The sequence below is a fragment of the Sorex araneus genome, chromosome X (assembly GCF_027595985.1).
Source record: "Sorex araneus isolate mSorAra2 chromosome X, mSorAra2.pri, whole genome shotgun sequence".
In the NCBI taxonomy this organism is placed as follows: Eukaryota; Metazoa; Chordata; class Mammalia; order Eulipotyphla; family Soricidae; genus Sorex; species Sorex araneus.
Window position 1 is genome coordinate 94,709,446 of NC_073313.1, and position 21,967 is coordinate 94,731,412.

The following is a 21,967-nucleotide window of genomic DNA, read 5'->3' on the forward strand; positions in this document are numbered from 1 at the left end:
GAACAAGAAGAACAAGAAGAAAAGTATTCTGATACCAGAGCATGAAAAATACCAGGCAATCAGTCTAGGGATAGTCATTAGAAATCGCACTCTTTCATTTCCTGTGGCTCTAGTAAGAGTATAATGCTAGAAAGAACTAATACTTATAAAACTTATGGAATGTTAACTAGATGCCAAGAGCTGTTGTTCTGGCCTTCTTTTGTGGTTGTAATCTCACAACTATCTTTTAAGATAGTTAGTTATTTCAATTTAAGGGTTATAAATTAGATTTAAAGCCTAGTGAATGTGGCCATCTTGTTGGCCATGATTTGACGCAGGAAGTCCATCATAGGGACCACTGGCATAATTGAAATTTGTGGACTATTCTTATTTAATTTAATGACTTGTTGACTTGTTAATTGATGCAAGGAAATAACAAAACTGACTAGATCCTGTGAGTCTGTAAATACAGGAAATAAGGAAAGATACATAAAGTCAGTTGTGTTGAATTTAGTCTTACAGAAAGCACTGTGACTCTGTGGGCACAAAAGCCTGTCTTCTTGAATCTTATTCACTTATCTACATAGCAACTCTTTCAGCTTTCGGCAATTGCCTAGTCATACTTGGCATTTGATTTTAGCTTACATCATTATGCCGTTCCTTTTAATTCCTGAAAGATAGGGTACAAAGTGTATTGCTGCTGTTATGTAGATAAGAGAATTTAAAAATAATAGAAAAAGCTTATGTAATAAATCTGTGGCTAGTCTTTAAATTTTTGAAATCACACATTTTAAATAGAATTACAGATTAGAAGACTAAACTCACTAGTTTGACAAAATATGAAGCCAGTTTCACTTATCAGATCCTGAAAGCACAGAGTTTAGAATATTAAAGATCTGTTCAACTTGATGACACGTCTAAGCTTTTATTTGTTTGTTTTTGATCCACACCTGGATGTGCTCAGGGCTTATTCCTGAATTTTCACTCAGTTATCACTCCTGGAAATGCTCAAAGCAACATACAGGGATCAAACTCTTAAGAAAGAAATAGAAGACCTTAGGAAATGGAAAAATAATCCATGCCCTGGATTGGAAGAATCAATATTGCCAAAATGATCATCCTACCTAAATTGTTATATAGTTGTAGATTTTTCTTTTTGTTACTAAGCTTGCTTTAATTTATTTTTGTTACTAAGTGTTGTTTTATTAAAGCAGAATGAATTACAAAGCTATCAAATATCAAATACCTATCCCAAATATTCTATCACTGATTGCACCATCAATGAGAACTTCCCTCCAACATTGTTCCAAGGTTCCCTCTTTCTCAGGCCCCAATCCCAGCATGCCATCTTGACAGGCACCTTTTATGTTTGGTTACTAAAAGTTAGGTTTCATTATTTCAGTGCTCTTGGCCCTGTGGTTTGGATATTTAGCTTTGCCACTCTTTAACACCTCTGATGTACCTGAGCCCGCTTGCCCCAGCTCCCATTGCTTCTCATATTTTTCTTCTTCCTTTCCCCTTCATTTTATTTCCTTCTTTTCCTTCCCTACACTCTGGGGCCAACGGTGATCTAGGCATCCCCTTTTAAGTCATTGCATTTTCCATCCAAATATAGATCACATTCTTTAAGGCCTTAGAACAGTTAATAGCAAATTATGTATGCAGTCATAAGAGAACCCTAATATCCAAGACCATGCAGAAAAAAACTTCAAAATATCTCATTACCTAACTTGAAATTATTCTATAAAGCCATAATTATTAAAACAACATGATATTGAAATAACAGTATATTCTCTGACCAGTGTGTCGAATAGTCAGGATAGAATATGACTGAAATCCAATCATGAACATATTTGTAAGGGTCTATCTCACAGTGATTCAATAAAAATGTAAAAGAAAAAGAATAACGCCCCACACATATGGTCCGCTAATTTTTGTCAAAGGAGCTGAGAGCATGAAGTGGAATAAAGACAGCTTTTTCAACAAATGGTGCAGACACAACTGGATAACCAACTAAAAAATTAAAGCTAGATCAATTTCTCACACCTTATACAAAAGTCAATTCAAAGTGGATAAAAAGACCTTGATATCAGACTAGAATCTATAAAGAGTAAATACTCTTTACTAAAATGTTTACTCTTTACTCTTTTCTATATTAGGAAAATATAGGCAGAATGCACCAAGACTTGGACCTCAAACTTGTCTCCAGTGATACTATGCCCTGGTAAAAACAACATAATAAAAAAATAAACAATTGGGACTGCATTAAATTAAAGAGCTTCTGTTTAACAAAAGAAACAGCCAAGGGCTAGAGAGATAGCACAGCAGTAGGGTGCTTGTTTTGCACGTGGCCAGACTAGATTTGACCACCAGCACCCCATATGGTCCCCCAGCCATACTAGAAGTGATTCCTGAGCAAAGAACCAGGAGTTACCCTTGAGCATCATTGGGCGTGGCCCCCAAATCAAATAAATAAATAAAGGAGAAGAAACATGGGCTGAAACATCTAACTAAATAGGAGAAAATATTTACATTCAACATATCAGAAAAGAATTGATATCCAGTTGGTTATCCAGCTCACAAAAGTGCTGGAGAGTTAGCACAGTAGGTAGGCATTTTTCTGGCACATGGCCAATCTGGGTTTAATCCATAACATCCCATATGGTCCCTCAAGCACTGCTAGGAGTAATTCCTGAACACAGAGTTAGGAGTATCTCCTAAGTATCACTGTGTATGGCCCCAAAACAAACAAAATGTTGACTCACAAAGATCAGCAATTAAATAAAAATTCAAAAATCCCTCATTAAAATGGGAACTAGAAATGAATAGGGACTTCTCTAAGGAAGATCAATGGATGGACAACAGGCACCCATAAAGTGCTCCTTTTCATTTACTATTAGGGAAATCCAAATGAAGACAACAGATACCAGTTCACACTAGTGAGAATGGCAAATATCAAAAATATTGGATATAATCTGTGTTGGTGGGGTTATGACACAAGAGGAACTCTCATTCACTGCTGATAGAAATGTTGCCTGGTTCAACCTTTGTGAAAAACAGTATGAAGATATCTCGGTAAACTAAGAATTGAGTTGTCATAGGACCCAGCAATTCTACTTCTGGGTATCTAGCCTCTATGACACAAAAACATTCATTCAAAAAATGTATGCACACCATTATTCATTGCAGTCACACCATTATTCATTGCAGTACTTTGTACAATAGCTAAGATATGGAATCAACCTAGGTCTCAAACAAAAGATAAGATCACAATGACATGGAATATATGCACAATGGAATACTACACAGCTATAAGAAAAGATTAAATCCTGAATCTCAGTGCAACATGGATGAAACTGATAGATCATGCTAAATGAAGTAAGCCAAAATAAGAATGACAAACACAGGATGATCTCACTTATATGTGGTAGGTAAAATATCTGGATAAGGGAATGCCATGTTTGAAAGTGGAGCTAGCTTGCCCTTGGCTCCAGATTGTAAGTAGAAAGCATAGAAGGAAAGAAATCTAGGAATGAGAAGAGATAGGAAGCAATAGGGATCACAGGTCAAGGGAATCGAAGTACATCAGTGGTAAAAAGGAGTGGTATAGTTGAATATCCAAACCACAGATTCATCAACACTGAAGACAGAGAAATCCAAACTTCAAAAACCAAACTTAAAAATATGCCTGTCAAGGTGGAAGGCCTGGGCTGGGGGCTGGGATAAGTGGGAGGGAACCTGGGAACTATGGTGGAGGGAAGAACATACTGGTGGTACTGGTGGTGGGATTGGTGCTGGAGTATGTCTAAAATCCAGCTCTGGATATCTTTGTAAATCATGGTGCTTTAATAAATTTAAAAAAGAAAAGAAAATTTAAAAATATATATTGAATAAGTTTAAAATATGAAAAAAATTGAGCTATTGTTTCACAAGTATAAACTTCACTATACCGACCAAAATTAGAGTGCAGTAAAACTATCAAAAATTTCCCCTTTTTATCCATTTCTTCAACTCCTTTCCCCTGTTCATTCTGGTAAGCATCATACTTACTACAGTCTAAATGTTGTTTTTGACTTATTTCATAGAACTAATATCCAAGGTGAGGTAAACGAGACAGGAGGACAGGTCAATGGTTGGAAGCTTGCCACGAGTGTGTGGCAGGTGAAGGGCACAGGTAAAGGGATCTACCTGATAACCTTTCATTATCTGTATTGCAAACCTTAAGTCCCCAAAGGAGAGATAGATATAGAGAAGAGAAGTGCCTGCTATAGTGACAGCCTGTGGAATGGGGGGTATGGGGGAGGGCGGGATGGAAACTGTACACTGGTGAAGGAACGGGTGTTGGAACATTATATGACTTAAATCCAATCATGAGCAACTTTATAAACACTGGTGGAGGGATGGGTGTTTGATCATTGTGTGATTGTAACCCAAACATGATAGCATGTAGCTATCTCATGTTGATTCAATAAAATTTTTTTTAAAAAAGAGATATAAACAACAACAAAAGTATATGTCACTGTGATTCAATTAAAAAACAAATAAATGGTAAAATTTGGAAAAACTAAAACTTGTTTTTGTTGTCTGCACATATATTTTGTGTTCTTTTCAGCTGTCCCTCAAATGGGTAATAGCTGTCTTTTAGTAATTTATAATTGGATGGTATCTTTAAACATCCCTTTCTTTGCATCACCTTCTCATTATGCCTATGTGAATCTACACCTAGATATAAACAATAAACCTATTTGGAAAAAAAGAAATATATCATGGCTATAGAAATAACCTTTGAATGATCTGTTTCTGGCTTGCTTCTGCTGGGAACTGACTATATTGGGTCTCACAACACTTTCTATCCTTGTCACATTGTCTACATCGATATTTTGAAATAATTTGCCTTATTTACTTTCTCATGGGGAGCTGTGGAAATTAATATCATGCTGCTCTTCACTTTAGAGAATTCATGTGGATCTCTAAATACCAACAGTTGGTATGAAATAGATGAAATAGTACAGTATCTATGCCTAACTCTTGAGAGCCCTCAAATGTTAAAGACTCTTTTGGCTGAGTTTTGGAGATCATGTACTGTATGTCAGGCTTGCTCTATAGTCAGAAAGACATAACTAAAGTTTCCAGTACTTAGAGTTTTTTCATTGTTTCTGAATTAATTGGACCTGGGAAGTGAGATTTTGGTATGAGGTCAGGCAGCAAAAATATTCTAAATTAATCTTAAATCCTCTATTGTAGGTCTCTTCTTCACCAGTTCATCAAATTCTCAGCAATATTGTACGATGTACAACTAATAATAACTATGATCTAGAAACTGTATTATATTCAGCAGTTAGCATAGTGCTGACAGACGTGAATAAGAAAACAACCTGTCTTCAAGTTCGGTCTTGTGAGGAAGATAACAATATAAGCTTATCTTAACACTGTAATAAGATCAGTGCTGTAACACATCCATATGCAAAGAGGATACAAGATAGGTGGTGGTGGGAAGCATCAGTCCTAGTGAAGAGAATATTTGAGCAGAGTTTTGAAGGGTATATTATTTGCTACATAGAGAATATGGTGTGCAGGGGGAAGGGAAAGTGAAGTGAGGGAGCTTAGCACCAGAAAGACACAAAAGTTTTGTGAAAAAGTGGAAGAAAGTGAAATTGGAAGTACATGTGGCACACTGAACATCACAGTTCCATGTGGCTAGAGTTTAGAGTACTAGTGGATAAAGACTGAGAGGGAACAAGGCTAGGAAAATGGGTGAGGATTTAATCGGATCATGAAAGACATCCTGTGCCATGTTAAGAAACTAGAAAATAAGATTAAGAATAACAGGGCATGACTGTAATCTTTTTGTTAGGGAAGTGACAGCATGGGAGCATTGCTATCAGTCTATGATAAAGAGGATAAGATAAAGAGGGAGATCAGTTAGGAGGATCGTACAGGAGGTGATGGTGGCTGAGCCTTATTCAGTGAATGTGGGTATGTGAAAGAGAGGTATTGAGGAAGGAAGATTAAAAGATGAGACTTCTCTTTCAATCAGTAGGGAAGTACCATTGACTGAGTCTAGGAACATAAATGGAAGGCTTCCTGAGAAGATGGTTAAATTCAGCATTCATCATGTTGAGTTTGAGGTTCCAACAAGGCATCAAGGTAAAGGTTTTAAGGAAAAAAATTGATGTGTAAACCTCGACTTGGGGAGAGCTTGTTAAAATCCCTATGAAATTTTAACTGTCTTATCTAGTGAAGCATTTAGGAAATTGAAAGAAATTGGATATATTCAAGAAAAAAGACTGCATTATCTGTTATCCTCAAAGCTCGTACCATTTTTTTATAGGAAGCAATCTGTTCATCCTACAGAAGCCTTTAAATTGCAACTGGCTATATGGGGCTGTGTTTTAAGCAGTTGAAAGGTCTTGGCAATAAAGGTCTTGAGTGGAGGGGAGGACACCATAAAGAATCCCAATAGACCTTGTTATAATTGTGTTGTAGCAATCCCAGACTCAGACATATATGGGATGGGAAAATGTTTGAAAAACTACCAGAACATCCTAGTATAGGAGAATGTATTGCTTACTAGTCTCCTCTATTCAAGAGAATCTTAAACATGGTTAAGGAGTAAATACTGAGGGGTGATGAAGAGATAAATATGAATGTGTTGAAGGTCTCTGCCTAATTTCTAAAGTCAATGTGGATGATTATTTGTGTTTCTATAAATCTACATAAGAGTTGTCATTTGAAAAGGTGAGCTAACTTTATTATAAACAGAAGTCTCATTCTTGTCCACATAATTTATTTTGCTATTTCATTTTGAGCCAGATCTGGTGTTATTCAGGGTTTACTCCTGGCTCTGCATTCAAGGATCACTAATGACAGAACTGAGGGACCATATGAGGTGCCAGCAATTGAACCTGAGTCAGCTTTGTGCAAGACAAATACTTACCTGCTGTACTATCTCTCTCTAGCATCCATGGAATTTTAGAACTTAAAATAATACTCTATTTAACATATGTATTTATAATCCTATATTCCCTTTTAATCTGCAAACTTATTAAGGGCAGTGACTGTTTCTTTCACTTCCATTTCAGAAATGCTCTTCATACACAATTTCTGTAGTCAGAATTTGTTAGTCAAGGAATTTTTATTACATTTCCTCACTTTATGGACGATAATCTGAGTACCTGAAAGGCTCTGTGATTTTCTTAGGGTCTCAAAGCCTTTTTAGTCTCAAATATGGGCATAGAATTGCAGTTATGTTTTGAATATGTTTTCCTTCAACATCCCTACCAATCACCTCTTACAAGAGGGTGCATGCACTTAAGGTATGGCTATACACTGATTATATGACAAGAATCACAATGTTCCTGGAGAACTTGCATTTCTCAGCTTTCTTTCTTATCTCCTAGGTGCACAGTATATTCTTGAGACTATCTTTTAAAATCATAGCGTATAGAATGTTAATACTCTGTGTGACTATTTGCCTACTAGATGGCAAACATGGACCCCTTAAATCTACTGTGCAATTTGTGTCAACTTCATTTAAAGAAATCTCCAAACATCTCTTTCCTTTAATAACTCACTATGGGTCTGTCACCCATGAATTCATCTAAGCTTTTATTTTGGGGGATGGAGAATCTATTTATATTTTCAGTATAATCCACACCACTTGGTGTAATGAGTTCCATATGTTGCCTCCATTTTCTACCTGCTGTGAGAAGTAGGGCTTACTTTATTTGTCCTAAACTCACCTCTATGAGCTAAATACTGGTAACATACACACAAAATTTAGTAGGGAAAAATATTATCTTTTTTTACAAGGATATAAAAATACAAATAAAAAGAAGATGAAGCAATGCAATTGAAAGTGAACTCATTAGCAGCTAATTACCCTAAGTAGATGGTTGTAAATCCTTGAGAAAAAAGAAGGTGCCTTGACACAGGACTTGGTGGAAATAAATGAGAAATGTGCTATGGAAATAATGCCTAGCATATCACGCCCTGCCCGTGATATAGTTGAAGCACCCTCTAAAAGTTCAGTATGGCCCAGGAATATAACCTGTCAGCCTCCGTGCCTGACATGATCTTAATTAGCCTCTGTTCTACTGCCGAGAAAGCCCGCTGAGCCAGTTAGCACCAGAGAATTAATCAGATCATTTGTGGAGTCGACAAAGCAGGATAGCAGCTGACACTGGCAACTTACTGATTGGAAAGGATCCAGGAAAACGGGGTGGGGGCGATGAGGGGAGAGTGATGTAGTCTCTATATGTGGCCCTCTTTGTCCCCTGAATGAAGATGCTTCATAGAGGCTGTTTGGGAGGTGGGAGTCCAGGGCAAAGTGAGCTGTGCTTCACTTAACTTCTTGTTTCTCCTCTCTAATCACATTCTGTCTTCCTTGCTGCCTCACATTTTTCGGCTAAAGCATCATGTGTAGCCATGCAAATGCCAAACAATGTGTTTGAGAGAGAGCGAGAGAGAGAGAGCACTGTTGATTTTGTTGCAAATTGCACTTTTGCTTCAGGATTAGTTGGGAAAATGGAATTTTGCCAGTATTCCCCTCCCTCCCTTTGTTTACTGCCTATTTTCAACAGCTCTGTAATTGCTTTCCATTTAGCAAAAGGAACATTGTTCCTTTTTTGGTTTTTCTTTTAATTGTGTTTCTTGCCCTGAGCTCTGACGTTTTTGAACGTTGATGGGAATGCCATCGTGTTATGGTTCTAGACACCAACTTGGCCTTAGCAATAAAGGCAAGGTCACTGCTAGAAAAGGCAGTTGGGTTGAGGACTCTGGAAAAAAATGTGTAACTTATTTCATGAACCTTTCTGTGATGAGTCAAACTTGCTTAGTGCTAACACTCTTATTTGAACTCCCACAGTACCTCAAATCTGTGTAGCTCTTGTCTAAAGCTGTTTGCCCTCATCTTTGCTTCATGTGCATTGTTCTTATCCTGTAACTGTTCTTAATGTAAGCTCCTCAAAGACAAAGGCTCTTCTGTTGAACATATAAGTCTTTTGAGATATTCATTTTATTTTTATATTCTAATTGTTTTATTTTTATTATAGTTGACATAATATAGCAATAATAGAGTTTACCTTCATGAGTGGTATACAAAATTACTCTTCTATCCATACTACCAGGGTGGTTAAGACCCTCCACCACTGCATTGGTTTAACACATAACTCTTAACACCAACCTAGACTCAGTAAAAGAAAATAAATACTAGATAAATTCACTGAGAACCCCTTGAGTTCCTGCAGCCATAAGTTTATTGATCTTACTACTATCTTAGGGCTACTGATATTTTGGCCCACATAATTATTTTTATTGGGGGGTGAAACTACTTTGTACTATGTTTTCACAGCATTCCTGGCTTCTGTTCATTACAAAAATGATAAGAAAATAACAAGACATTCTCCTTATTGAGCATATTATTATATTCAGCTTTATAATAAAGACTTTGATTAATATGTGCAACAATTCTGTCTTGTTTTAAGTGTTGTGGAAAGTGGTTTGAGGAGGCTGATTTAAAGTTAGAGTTGTAGCTACACACAAGTCTATTCCTTCCCCAAGGAACCTTAAGATAAGTCTGTAAGAGGACTTATCAGGCTCAAATAATGAATTTAAAGAACACTTCAGTGAACCCTGGATGATGTAAGGACCATTCATTCTTTGAAAATGAGATAGCTTAGTGATGGTTAAATTTTCTTTTTTTAAAAAAAATTATTGAAATGCTGTGAGATAGTTATAAGCTTTCATGTTTGGGTTACAATCACACAATGATCAAAAACCTATCTCTCCACCAGTGTACATTCCCCACCACCAATATCTACGGTATGCCCACCCCCCACTTTCATACCCTCCCCCTACCTCCATGGCAGACAATATTCCCCATACTCTCTCTCTACTTTTGAGCATCATGGCTTACAACACAGACACTGTTAATTTTTCAAGGAGCTCCATCAAAGCAATGGAAGGTCAAACCAAAAGCAACCCGACCAGCTGTCACCTCCTTTTTTCAGAGATGTGAATACCATTCCAACAACAAATGCATGGAAAGGGGCTAGAGATCTGTTTCTTTTGTTCAGACACTGACATTTTACTCAAGAAGCAGAATTTCTAGCTAGCCACTGAAGTGTCATTCCCTACTATAAACCCAGACTAGCTGTCCTGTAAACAATGCAATCACTCACAAAAGGGACAGGGCAAAAGAAGGTGGATAAACCAGTGCAGGTTTATCCTGTGGGGGAAGGTAACTTCGCAAATCACCTCTCCTTACAGTAACACCATTACTGAATATGAATGACAACCCGAGGGAAAAAATTGACATTTTAGCTTAATGTGTCTCTGGAGAGAAATATATCTCTTACTGTGAAGTCAATTCAACCTCAAATTCATTGCCATCAAGGAGTTAACGATACATTAAAATTATTCGTGTCATTTGATGGAAAAATATTCTACTTATGGAAAATACCTTTATAGGAAAACTGCCTTTCTAGTCTGAGCTGGAAATATTACAGTAAACAGGATCTAATCACAGCGAAGCCTTTTTTCAGCTTTGTATGACAGCTGTAAAATATGACAGTATTTATTAATAGTTGCTGCAGTCTAATCTGCAGCACTGGAGAGCTACAGCAAAATATGTTAAGCTACTGAAAGAACAATTTCCACAGTAACTAATATTCAACTTCTGAAAGGGTAGTTTAAATGTCTTGAGAATTTTTTCCCTACTGATGATCCAACCACAGGAACGAGCTACTAAACTAATAACCTTTGTGGAGAGGAAGTGTTTAAATGATAATTTATTTCAAGAGCTGACAACAAATCGCTAGGCACTTTCTCCTTTTATGCCCCAAAGCAGTCAAGGATGTGCAAATCGAAGTATTAAAAATATGACAGCTTTAGCATTTTCATTTTCAATGAAATTCTCATTACAGACATATGTACAGTCTTTTATTCACAATCAAGTCCAAATAGTCATTCACTCTTATTATTGTGCAGTCTCTCAAGTTGATCTCATCTTTGAAGACTTATCACAATATATTAGGCAGACTGCAGAAACTACAAACATCTCAGGTACTGTCAACCCTGATTATTGTTGCTCGAACGGGAATTTAGGTTCCGTCTCTCACTGGATAATGTACTCCCTGGACTTTGCTAATTTATTCAGATGTAAAAAGTAGCTTGAATTTTAATAAGAAATATCTTGGCTTTACTTTTCCCAGAAGATGAATGGACATGACTAGAATTAAAGCCATTTATTATCTCAGTGAATCCTTCAATCACTTCTTGAGAGGATGGGAGTTGGGCAGTGCTGGCATTGCTCCGGGATTACTACTGGTTCTGTGCTGAGATGTCATTCCTAGTGGTGCTCAGGAGACCATATGTGGTGCCAGGAAACTAACTGGGTTCAGTCTCGTGCACGGAAAGTGCCTTAACCCTGAACTAGCTCTCTGGTCTTTAAATTAGTTCTTTTTTATATAATTTATTCTTTTATTGAATCACCATATGGAAAGTTGCAAAGCTTTCAAGTTTAAGTCTCAGTTATACAATGCTCGAACAACCATCCTTTCACCAGTGCACATATTCCACCACCAAGAATCACAGTATACCCCCCACCACCATCCCAGCTCCCCACCCTGCCTGTGTAACTGGTAAATTTCACTTTACTTTCCTTTTACTTTGATTACATTCAATATATCAACAAAAAACTCACTATTATTGTTTGGAGTTTCTCCTAAATTAGTTCTTAAGGTGGAGAAAGAAAAAAAACCTGCAACAGTTGGCCCATTTTTGTTTGACTGGTTTTTGGATTTTGGGAAACAGTTGCTCCACTTTTAAAACAATAATGATGCCTGACACTTTCCTAAAGTTCTAGCCTGCTAGGCATGCCAGTACCTCTGATAAGTCTCTCCTCACTTTCTTTTCTAACAGAAAATAGCCAATCAGTGATGAGGGCCTATGGAAGCTCTCTGCTCAAGAGAGTAATCTGTAGTTCCCTTTACATTCAATCTGGTCTCCACCACAACACTCTTCATACCAGGGGGAAAATTATACCTATTTCTCTGCATTTACTATTTTAGCTTTTCATCTGTCCCTTAAACCTGGATTTGAACTGCTATGTAACCTATAGGAATGCTGAAATCATAAAGCATTGTGTTTATTTGTGAACACTAGGTTTACAAAAGGACTCAAGAACCAAAATGCATCCTCAGGAAGACAACTAGGTTAAGGAAGGTGTAGATACCACATATTTTGGAGGATGACTGAAGGGAAAATTTAAGTGAGAGCTAAATCTCAGTTTTGAAATGTTTTAAGTATGGGTGGCATTCTGTTAGTCTTGACAACAGCATACATAAACTGTGGAATGTGGCAGACTTGGGTTGAAATTCTCATTTGTTATTTTGACACAAAAAACGGTGTGACCCAAGAAAGGATCTTTAACCTTTTTCCACCTTGATTTTCTCACTTGTAAAGATGCAGGAATGCTATGAGGATCAAGTTTAATCATCTACAAATTTAGGGCAGAGTGTGTAACAATGCTATTGTAAGATTTATTATATTAGAACAACTACCAGTTGAGATATGCCTCTGGGTAATGTGTATTTGTGTATGTTGGGGATATAGACAGGAACACATTAATAGGAAAGATGGAGAGACTGGTTTATTTGGGAAGTAGAAGTAAAGGACAATGCTTGGCTGTATAAGTAGGTAGTAAAAGACAATCTGCTGGAAGGCATGAGAACCTTAAGATATTTTTGTTCCAGTGGGATTCAAATGAACAAAACTTATGAACAAAACTCCTGTTCTCCTAGGGTAGGAGACTAATACCCAAGAATAGTAGTATACAATACCAGGAGGTTGACTCCATAGCTTGGAACTTGGCCTCAAACTCGGGGGGAAAGTCATACCAAATGGAGAAGGGAACACCAAGTAAATTGTGAGTGGAGATCCCACGTGGTAAGGGAAATGTGCGCTGAAAGTGGACTAGTGTCCAGACATGATGGCCACTCAATACCCCTATTGCAGACCACAACACCCAAAAGGAGAGAGAGAAGAGAGAGAGAGAGAGAGAGAGAGAGAGAGAGAGAGAGAGAGAGAAAGAAAGAGAGAGAACAAATTGGAATGCCCTGCCACAGAGGCGGGGTGGGGTGGGGGGGATGGGTTTGGGGGGTGGGAGGGATACTGGGTTCATTGATGGTAGAGAATGGACACTGGTGGAGGGATGGGCTCCCGAACACTGCATGAGGGAAAAACAAGCACGAAATGTTTGAATCTGTAACTGTACCCTCACTGTGACTCACTAATTAAAAAGAGTTCTGTTCTCCTATTTTTCAAACATCTCTTGACCTCTTAAAACCCTGAGGATACCGCAACATTTCCCCTTTAATCTTTTCACAAAGTGCCTTTTCCAATAAATGCAAATGTCATTGGCAGATGTGGAACAGTGGGGTTAAAATTATTTCTTTGGAGTTACTGAGATAAATCATTGTTTTAACAACAGGAATTTCAGCTCCTTTAAAGCAGAACCTATTTCTTCTTCTTTTAAACAGTGCTGGTGGCCTAAACACATGCTCACACCAAAAAGAGCCAATAATTGCACATTGACTGATGGGCTACTTGTTGCAGGAAAACTTTCAAGCAAATAGAAAGGTGTATTAGAAAGCTGATGATTTCCAGAGAGTCACTTGGGAACTGAGTAGGGAGTTTCAGGTCGAGAATGGGAAACAGCAGGAGTTTATTGAACACTGGCAAGGAGGTAAGGACTAGTTGCCTCAAAGGGCATCTAGAGCTATTATCTCATTTTCTAAACTGAGAGCCACAGCCTGGGCCAGATTCTTTAATCTCTGTGGGCTGTGCCCATTGAAGCAAAGGAGAGTTCTCAGGTGCACGAGAGTCTGGCTGCAATTCTTAAGTATGTTGCTGTTCTTGGGGGAAATGTTATCATCACAATGAACTAGGTCACTTGTACTACAATGATAGGTCTAGTAGAAAGTTGGAAGAAAAGGTCAACTCCCTGGCTTGGTTTTAGGACTTTGTATATAGAAAGGTATGTGGCAAGGGACATAAAAATCTCATGGTGCTTATCTCCCCAGAATTAGAAAGTTGCACTTTGGATTAGGGCTCTATACCATAGAAATCCCTCACCTGAAATAAAATTCTTCCTGGATATACTAATATGTCATTCATAATCATAGATAAATTAACATTAATAAATTGATCTGCCGAGCTAATGTCACTAAGAAACTTAATGAGTGAAAATAAATTATAGAACAAGAAGTTTGATGGAGGTGTAGGGGTAGTTTTGAACAGAGATTTGAGGCTTTATGGGCTGCCTGGCTTTACACGTTGCAGGGAGCACAGGTATAGACACTAATACCTTGCTGAATTGAAATGGGGTGTTAATAAGGAAGAGAGAGTGGAATGGGGGCAGAAAATACACGTGGTCAATTTCATAATTTTTCTAAGAACTTTTACATGTATAGCATCATTAACATAATTTAAACTTTGTATTAATGAATTTTGTAATATGCTTACTTATTAAACATTGTATTAATAAGCAAGCATAGTGCTGACCTACGAACAGCAAACCAGTTTTCCACAGATGGAAATGAAAGTGCACCTAACAAAGTTTTGAAATTTCATAATTTCAGAGATATTGGGCTGGAGCGATAGCACAGTGAGTAGGGCATTTGCCTTGCCTGCGGCCGACCTGGGTTCAGTTCCTTTATCCCTCTCAGAGAGCCCGACAAGCTACCGAGAGTATCCTGCCCACATGGCAGAGCCTGAAAAGCTACCTGTGGTGTATCCGATATGCCAAAAACAGTAACAAGTCTCACAATTCAGATGTTACTGGTACTCGCTGGAGCAAATCGATGAACAATGAGAAGACAGTGCTACAGTGCTACCCTGATAATGCTACAAATCTTTTAAACAACTACAAATGCTCCACACAGTTTTTAGTTCCTCACTCACTGCTACATTTTACAGTGGAGTCACATCTTTGTATATTTAGCTTATTTTAATGTAATTATATGTACTTCCTTCTTTCTCTGTCTGTCTTCATCCCTCCTCCCACTCTATATCTCACCCTGTGCCTTAAATTTCTCTTATGTAATTTGAAATATTCTAAAATTAATTTCACAGTTCTTTTCTCTGTACGCTTTCATTGCTAAATCAATAGAAGAATATTGTAGAAATAGGAAAATATGGAATGCGTATTTTATTCAGTAGGTAGTACAGACTTGATTATAAAATGGGTTATCTTTTTCCTTTATTCCCTTTTACTTTCTTTTCTTTTCTCTTTAGAGGTGCCCTCTCTCTCCCATAGCTTTCCTTTGCCCCCCCCATTTCTTTCCTTATTGTTTATTCTTTTCTTTCCTTTTTGTTTTCACTCATTCCTTCCTTCCATGTTCTCCTCACCACCTACTGTCTTTTTCTGTTTCAGTGGAACAGGAAAAAGGGCATCAGGTTATTCTGTATGAATAAATGATAGAGTTGGAAAAGCACTGAGAATATAACTAAGCCTGTGTTTTTTAGCAGATGAAGTACAAATTATTAATCTGGGGGATAAAATAATTTTTAACAATCTTGAGAGAAGGCCTTGGGAAGTTGTATAGCAGACTCACTGTTGTAACAATGAAATTGTGTTTTGACAAATGAATGGCTTGTACAAAATGTTTCTGTGGGAATTCGGAGGTGCACAAAGTAGTTCTTCCTCAGAACTGGTTCTCCTACTGTCCAATGATCACAGAAAATAGCATTGACATCTAGCCCCATTTATTAAACCAAAAGTTTAGTGGTAATTTTTTATTTCACATCCCACACTCTTTCCTTTTCATCATTTACCACAATCCATTATCAAGTTCTGTTGATTCTGTGTTCAAGATGTATCTCAATTCCATCCACTTTCTCCTTTTTCAGTCTACTCTAAGCAACCACCATTTCTCACCTAGATGACTTTTCTTTTCCCTTCTTTCACTTTGGCACCATACTCCATTTTCTATAGAAATATAGATCATGTGATTTTTCTGTTTAGAGCCCTCCAATGATGTTCTGTGGTAGTTAGAATAAAATTCATACTCCTTGTCATGGTTCCTGTCCACACTCCATAGCTATAATCTGGCTTCTGTCTCTCCTGTCTATCTCTACACTCACATCTATCTTTGTTTTTTGAACCACAGTAGCTCCTCCCAACTCTGTGCTTGGGGGTAACTCTTGGTGATGCTCAGGGCACAATGCGGTGCGAGAGATCAAATCTAGATTGGCTGTGCAAGGTTAGTCACACCTATTTTCTTTCAGTTCTTCAGACAGGCCAAGCTCTTTTGTGCTGGAGGGCCTTTGCTCTTCATTTTTCTCGTGGCTATATCCTTCTAGTCCTTACGTTTTCTTTGAAATGTCCCTCCAATGAGTCTCTCACTGGGAATTCTTTTAAAATCAGGTCTCATTTACTATCTCTTTGTTTTCATCATAGACCCTTATTTAAATGTGCAATTTATTTATTTACTTGTTTTAATTTGCAGTTCTCTCATTAGAATGTGTGTCATTTTAACATTAGTATACCGTGATTAAATGGATGAATAAGTGTAAGTCAGAGGGTCTAGGACAGTAACTGGGGGAGGTCTAGTTTGAGGTGAAGTACGAAAATGGAGAAAGATAGGCAGGATTCAAAATCAAGATTCAGATATTTCTGGAGAGTAGAAGAAATGAAGTTACCGAGGCAAGCATGGTTCTGTCACATTTGAGCAGACATGAAAAATGGGAACTGTTTGGAATGGAATGTTCTCATTAGGTAACATTAGAACAACAGCCTTATTAGTTGGTTGAGGCACAGTTACACTAGTCATGGAAGAACAGACTACATTTTCCCCAATGTGGGCATAGGGGAAAATGGTCATTGAAAAAAATAGAACATGGCTAATGGTGCAGGGTATTAAGAATTCATTCTAAGGGGGGAAATTAGTATGAAATTTTATGCAAAGTGTTTTTTAAAGCAGAACAGATTAGTTTTGCCAGCCAAATGGTTTCAGAGGGAAAAAATACATAAATATACTACATGTCAGAAGATTTTATTTGACTCCAAGACCATAAAATTGTCCAATCCATTTAGTAAGGTTATTTGAGATAAGATGCAAGAATAAGGACTAGATATAGATAGACCTTTGCTTTCTTTTCTCTAGTAGAGAACTAATGAGCAAACAAGGGTCATGGGAGATAAGAGGATACATTAACTGTATGTTCTGCTTTTGATTAAATAATAAGTTACAGTTTTAGTCAAACTGATATTTACTTTTTTAAAAGTTTCTGGACATAATCTATTTGATGTACAAACTTCTTTTCTGAAAAAATTAGATTGTTGTGAACTAGAGGGCACTGTGTGCAGTATATGAAATAGGCTAATTCATTATCAATGTATGAAAAAATGAAACCCATTAAGATTTAGAAAATTGTGATGTAGAATATTTTAACTATTTTAGTAACCTAGTCAGTCATAGAACCACACAAATACAAAATATACTTTCAAGGTTACAATTTCTGTTCCCACTTTAATCTATAATTTAGGAGTTCTTCAAGGTTTGGTTCTTCTAACAAACCTTTGAAAACTCTGCTTTCTGAGAGCACTAACTTTTAACAATTTTGATGGGGTTTGTTGATGCCCCAATAGGAGAATAAAGTGAAGAGTACTCTGGGTTCCCAAGAACAAAATAAACCTTCAAGCTAAGTTACAGCGATAAATCTCCTTTCTATATACCTTTCAGGAAACCAGTTATTCTGCTTGCTCTTTCCTTCTCCAAGTTATAAGACCGAGTTTGACAGAATATATCCAAGACTGTAAAATCAGAGTTTCAGGTAAACAAATGAAAAATGATAATTGACTTTGTCCTTTGGAAGCTCATGGAGATAAGATTCCATAGTTTTATTGAATAACCACCCTCAGAGATAATGAAGCTAGAAGAAACATTTGAGCTAAATTTTATATATATGTATACACACATATATATATATCTTTGCTGATGAATATAACTAACCTTACTCTGAGATAATTTCTGAGTATGTTTCAATAAAATGTATTCTAAATATATTATTTCACTATTAGAAAATAAATTTAACCCTCAAAGCTCATTTTTATCATTGTTCACTTATTATTTTTACCAGATAGTTGTTGAGACCTTAAAAACCTATCTGATGGAAAGGTGAACATATAGTGTGACCCGGTTAATTAAGTCTTGGAAAGAGGAAACATTAATAAGCTGATGTCCCTTTTCCTTTTGTGCTGAAACAGAGAAGGACGGTAGGTGGAGAGGAGGACATGGAGGAAAGGAATGAGTGAAGACAGAAAAGAAGGGAAAGAATAAACAGTAAGGAAAGAAATGGGGGGCAAAGGAATGCTATACACCAGTCCCAATTCTGTGACTAAATTGCTTGTTGAAAGAGATATCTTCTCTTCATACTTCAGTATTCTCACCTATCAAACAACAATAATTATAGTCTCCAAAAGATTAAGTTTCCCAAATTTTCTAGTTCAGGTCTATTTTAGAATAAACAAATTTTACTTTTTGAATTTTATTTTGTTTTGCTGGGGGAGGGGAGAGTGATATGCAGTGGTACATAGGGCTTACTCCTTGGTCTGTACCATTGCTGTTGTTGCTCAGGATGCCACATGTGGTGCTGTGGGACAAAACTGAGACAGCCCCATGGAATACTTTACCCAGTATAATGGATCTCTGAATTGGCACACATCCAAAAGAACAAGAACAACCAGTGCTGGGGTGGATGAAGGGAGAAAGGGACTCTTGTTTATAGTTGGTGGGAATGCCAACTGGTTCATTTTTCAGAAAACTAGAAATTCAGCTTTCATTTGACCCCTCCACCACTTCTGAGAATACACTCTGGAGACCCCAAAACACACAGCAGAAACACCATCTGCATTTTCATGTGTTCATTGCAGTACTATTCACCTCAACCAGAATTTGGAAATAACCTGAGTGCCCGAGAACAGACAACTGGTGCATCTACATAATGAAATACTATGCAGATACTAGGAAAAATGAAGTCATGAAATTTACTTATAAATTGATAGAAATGGAGAGTATCATGCTGAGTGAAATGTGTTAGATTGAGAGGGATAGTTATAGAATGACTGCAATCATTTGTGGGACATAAAAAATTGTATTAGGTGGGGCTGGAGCGATAGCACAGCGGGTACGGCGTTTGCCTTGCACGCGTTCAACCCGGGTTCGATTCCCAGCATCCCATATGGTCCCCTGAGCACCACCAGGAGTAATTCCTGAGTGCAGAGCCAGGAGTAACCTCTGGGCATTGCCAGGTGTGACCCAAAAAGAAAAAAAATTGTATTAGGCTAATATCCATGGACAGGAAAACAGGGGCCAGAAGGACTGGTCTATGTTTGAAAGCTTGTCACAAGTTTGGGGGGCATAGGGAGGGGAAGTTAGGATATTGAAAGGACTAGTATGGCAATAATACAATAATAGTTAGAAATGATCATTCTGGACAAGAACTGGGTGTTGAAAATAGGGATATACATGATAAACTTTTAGTATCTGTATTGCAAAGTACAAAATTTAGTGAAAGAAAAGGCTAGAAACATGGATTGCAAAAGGTTGTACATCATTGTGACATAAATAACCAAAAATATAGCAAATTCTCCTTACCTCTTTCTGTGTCATAAAGGTACACAAATTTCTCCCACTTGTAGTGAGCCAGAAGACTCAGAATGGCACCCTTCAAGGCCGGGCGCATCTGGATGACAAACTGCACATCTGCATCAGTTGGAAAGCTGGGCGTGACAAAGGATGTATGCAGGGCCCCACAGAAGGAGGTCAGAGTGTTCATTGACATCTGGTCGTAGAATCCAAAAATGGCATACACCCCTCTTGAGAACTGCGAGCAAACTGTAATGAGAAAAAGACAGAAATTCCAATAGACTCATGGTAACTTGTTGTGATTTGTATGGTTGAGAATATAACATATAATAAGTTTTTGGCTCCAAGTGACATGCTTCAAAATAAAACTACTAGATGACAGTAATAACTGATGATTTAATCAGACAAACTGGTAATATGTCTCCTAGGAAATGTGTTGCCCTTTTTAGGGTATATAATGCCTTAGTTATAAGCATGTCATGATTAAGACCCTTAATATAGGCTTGTAATAAAGAGGAGTTTAGATTCTGGGCAGGACATCAAAAAGATTCTCTTTTCAATGCCTAGACAGTCATATGGAGTGAGTAGGCCTAGGCAAAGTTCTATTTAGAGCTATTTGTATTTATCTTCTTGATCAATTAACCTATATATAGAACTTTAATGTCTCACTCATGATAACTGTCAGCTTTCCTTTTTTCAAAATGGGTCATACAACCACATCTTCCCTCTTCTGGTCCAGATGAGCTTTAAAAATGTGAACCAATTTTAATATTAGGTTAAGTAGGATATAATCAGCAAAGCAAATCAGCAATAGAAACGTTGTGTGGTGCATTGCCAAACCAACTGGAAAGGATCTTTAGATTATCTGCACTACTGCTTCCTTCCATTCATGCGAAGCAGACAGAAAAGGCAGCTGTTAATGTGGGTGTGGTTTAAGTGGTCCTGCGTTGTCTCTCTTCTTGTCTAGCAAGTCATTGTTAGGCTGATTTCTTCATAATTAGGATTTGAGAGAAAGTTTGTACCTTGGAAAGAAAGTTAAACAGAATATTTTTTTTTTGCCATTAGTATGTCAAGATGAAACAGTTTGTCCAGTTAGATGTCAGAGGACTGGGGAAATACAGGAGTAACTTTTATGAGGTTTTGTGGGTCACAAGGAGAGAATGGTAAGATCTAGAGTCCTTCCTAAGATGTGACAGTGAATGCACGAGCAACAAAAATAGAGAGGGCATCAAAAGAAGAACGGCAAATAGAAAAGCAATTTAATCATTTCTTAATGTTATTGTGAGAAAGAAAAGTTCTCAGTCTCTGCATTATCTTGCTTTCTATGCATTATATTAAATCCACATTCATCTGGGCTTCCTCCCCAGCCCCTTTTAAGGACTTCCTTTTTATGAAGCAAGCACAGTCATTGGTTTGAGGGCGGCATATAAAGGGGATTGTTACTCATGCATAACCATCTGGAAAGAAAATAGCTTCTTGTAATTTTTGGATTTGAGGCCACATCCAGCTGAGTTCAGGGCTTACTCTTGGCTTTGTACTCAGGACCACTATTGGCAGTACTCAGAGGATCATATTGGGTTAGGGGATCAAATTCATGTCAGCCACATGCAAGGCAAGTGCCTTACCTGCTATACTATTGCTCTGGCCCAAAATAATAGCTTCTTGAGGGTTTCTAAGTGACCTTCAACCATGCACATAAAGTGAGAAATTTATATTAAAAGGAAAAAATTCAGCTAGACAAATAATCTGGGAAGTTGCATGACAGGTGGCCAAAAGACTGTTCATAAATAAAATAGAAGTAGTTAGAAATCATATTGAATTTGTCATCATCAATGAAGATACTAAGGGGCCTTCAATTCTCATATTAATTTCATAAATGGAGAGGTTTTGGGAGGTTACACTTGGCAGTGCTCAGGGCTTATTTCTGACTTTGAATTCAGAGATCACGTCTCTTCTTGGGGGTGTCATATGTGATGCTGGAGATTGAACCTGGGAAAGTCACATGTAAGGAAAGCTCTGTACTGTTGCTCTGCCCCCATAAACTGGAGAGTTTTATAGAATCAGGTCTAATCTTGTCTAGTTCACATATGGCCAAATCTTGACTAGTCGACATAATGTTCTGAATAAAATTGGCAGTAATATGATAATAACCATTGAGTAACTTGTAGGTACTAGTTACTATGTAAGAAATATACAATTATTAAATCTTCCTAGCTGCATGAGATATAGCTAATGTTCCTTTTTAATACCTAATAATTTTGAGATAAAAATACTTTTCTATTGAGTGGGAAGCCAAGATTTGAACCAAATCTGCCTGGTTTCACAATGCATACTCC

General features: G+C 37.4%; 1 protein-coding gene across 5 annotated transcripts in view; it reads right to left on the reverse strand.

Annotated features, from left to right (window-relative positions):
- GRIA3 (glutamate ionotropic receptor AMPA type subunit 3) overlaps positions 1–21,967 on the reverse strand; it is a 358,867-nt gene that overhangs the window by 254,432 nt on the left and 82,468 nt on the right. For all 5 annotated transcript variants that reach the window (XR_008627437.1, XM_055123303.1, XM_004606340.2 and 2 more), the window contains exon 3: positions 19,641–19,880. Coding sequence is in view for 4 of the 5 variants with exons in the window: in XM_055123303.1 (XP_054979278.1) it covers positions 19,641–19,880 (240 nt within the window). In the remaining variant the exon portion in view is untranslated. The remainder of the gene's footprint in view (positions 1–19,640; positions 19,881–21,967) is intronic.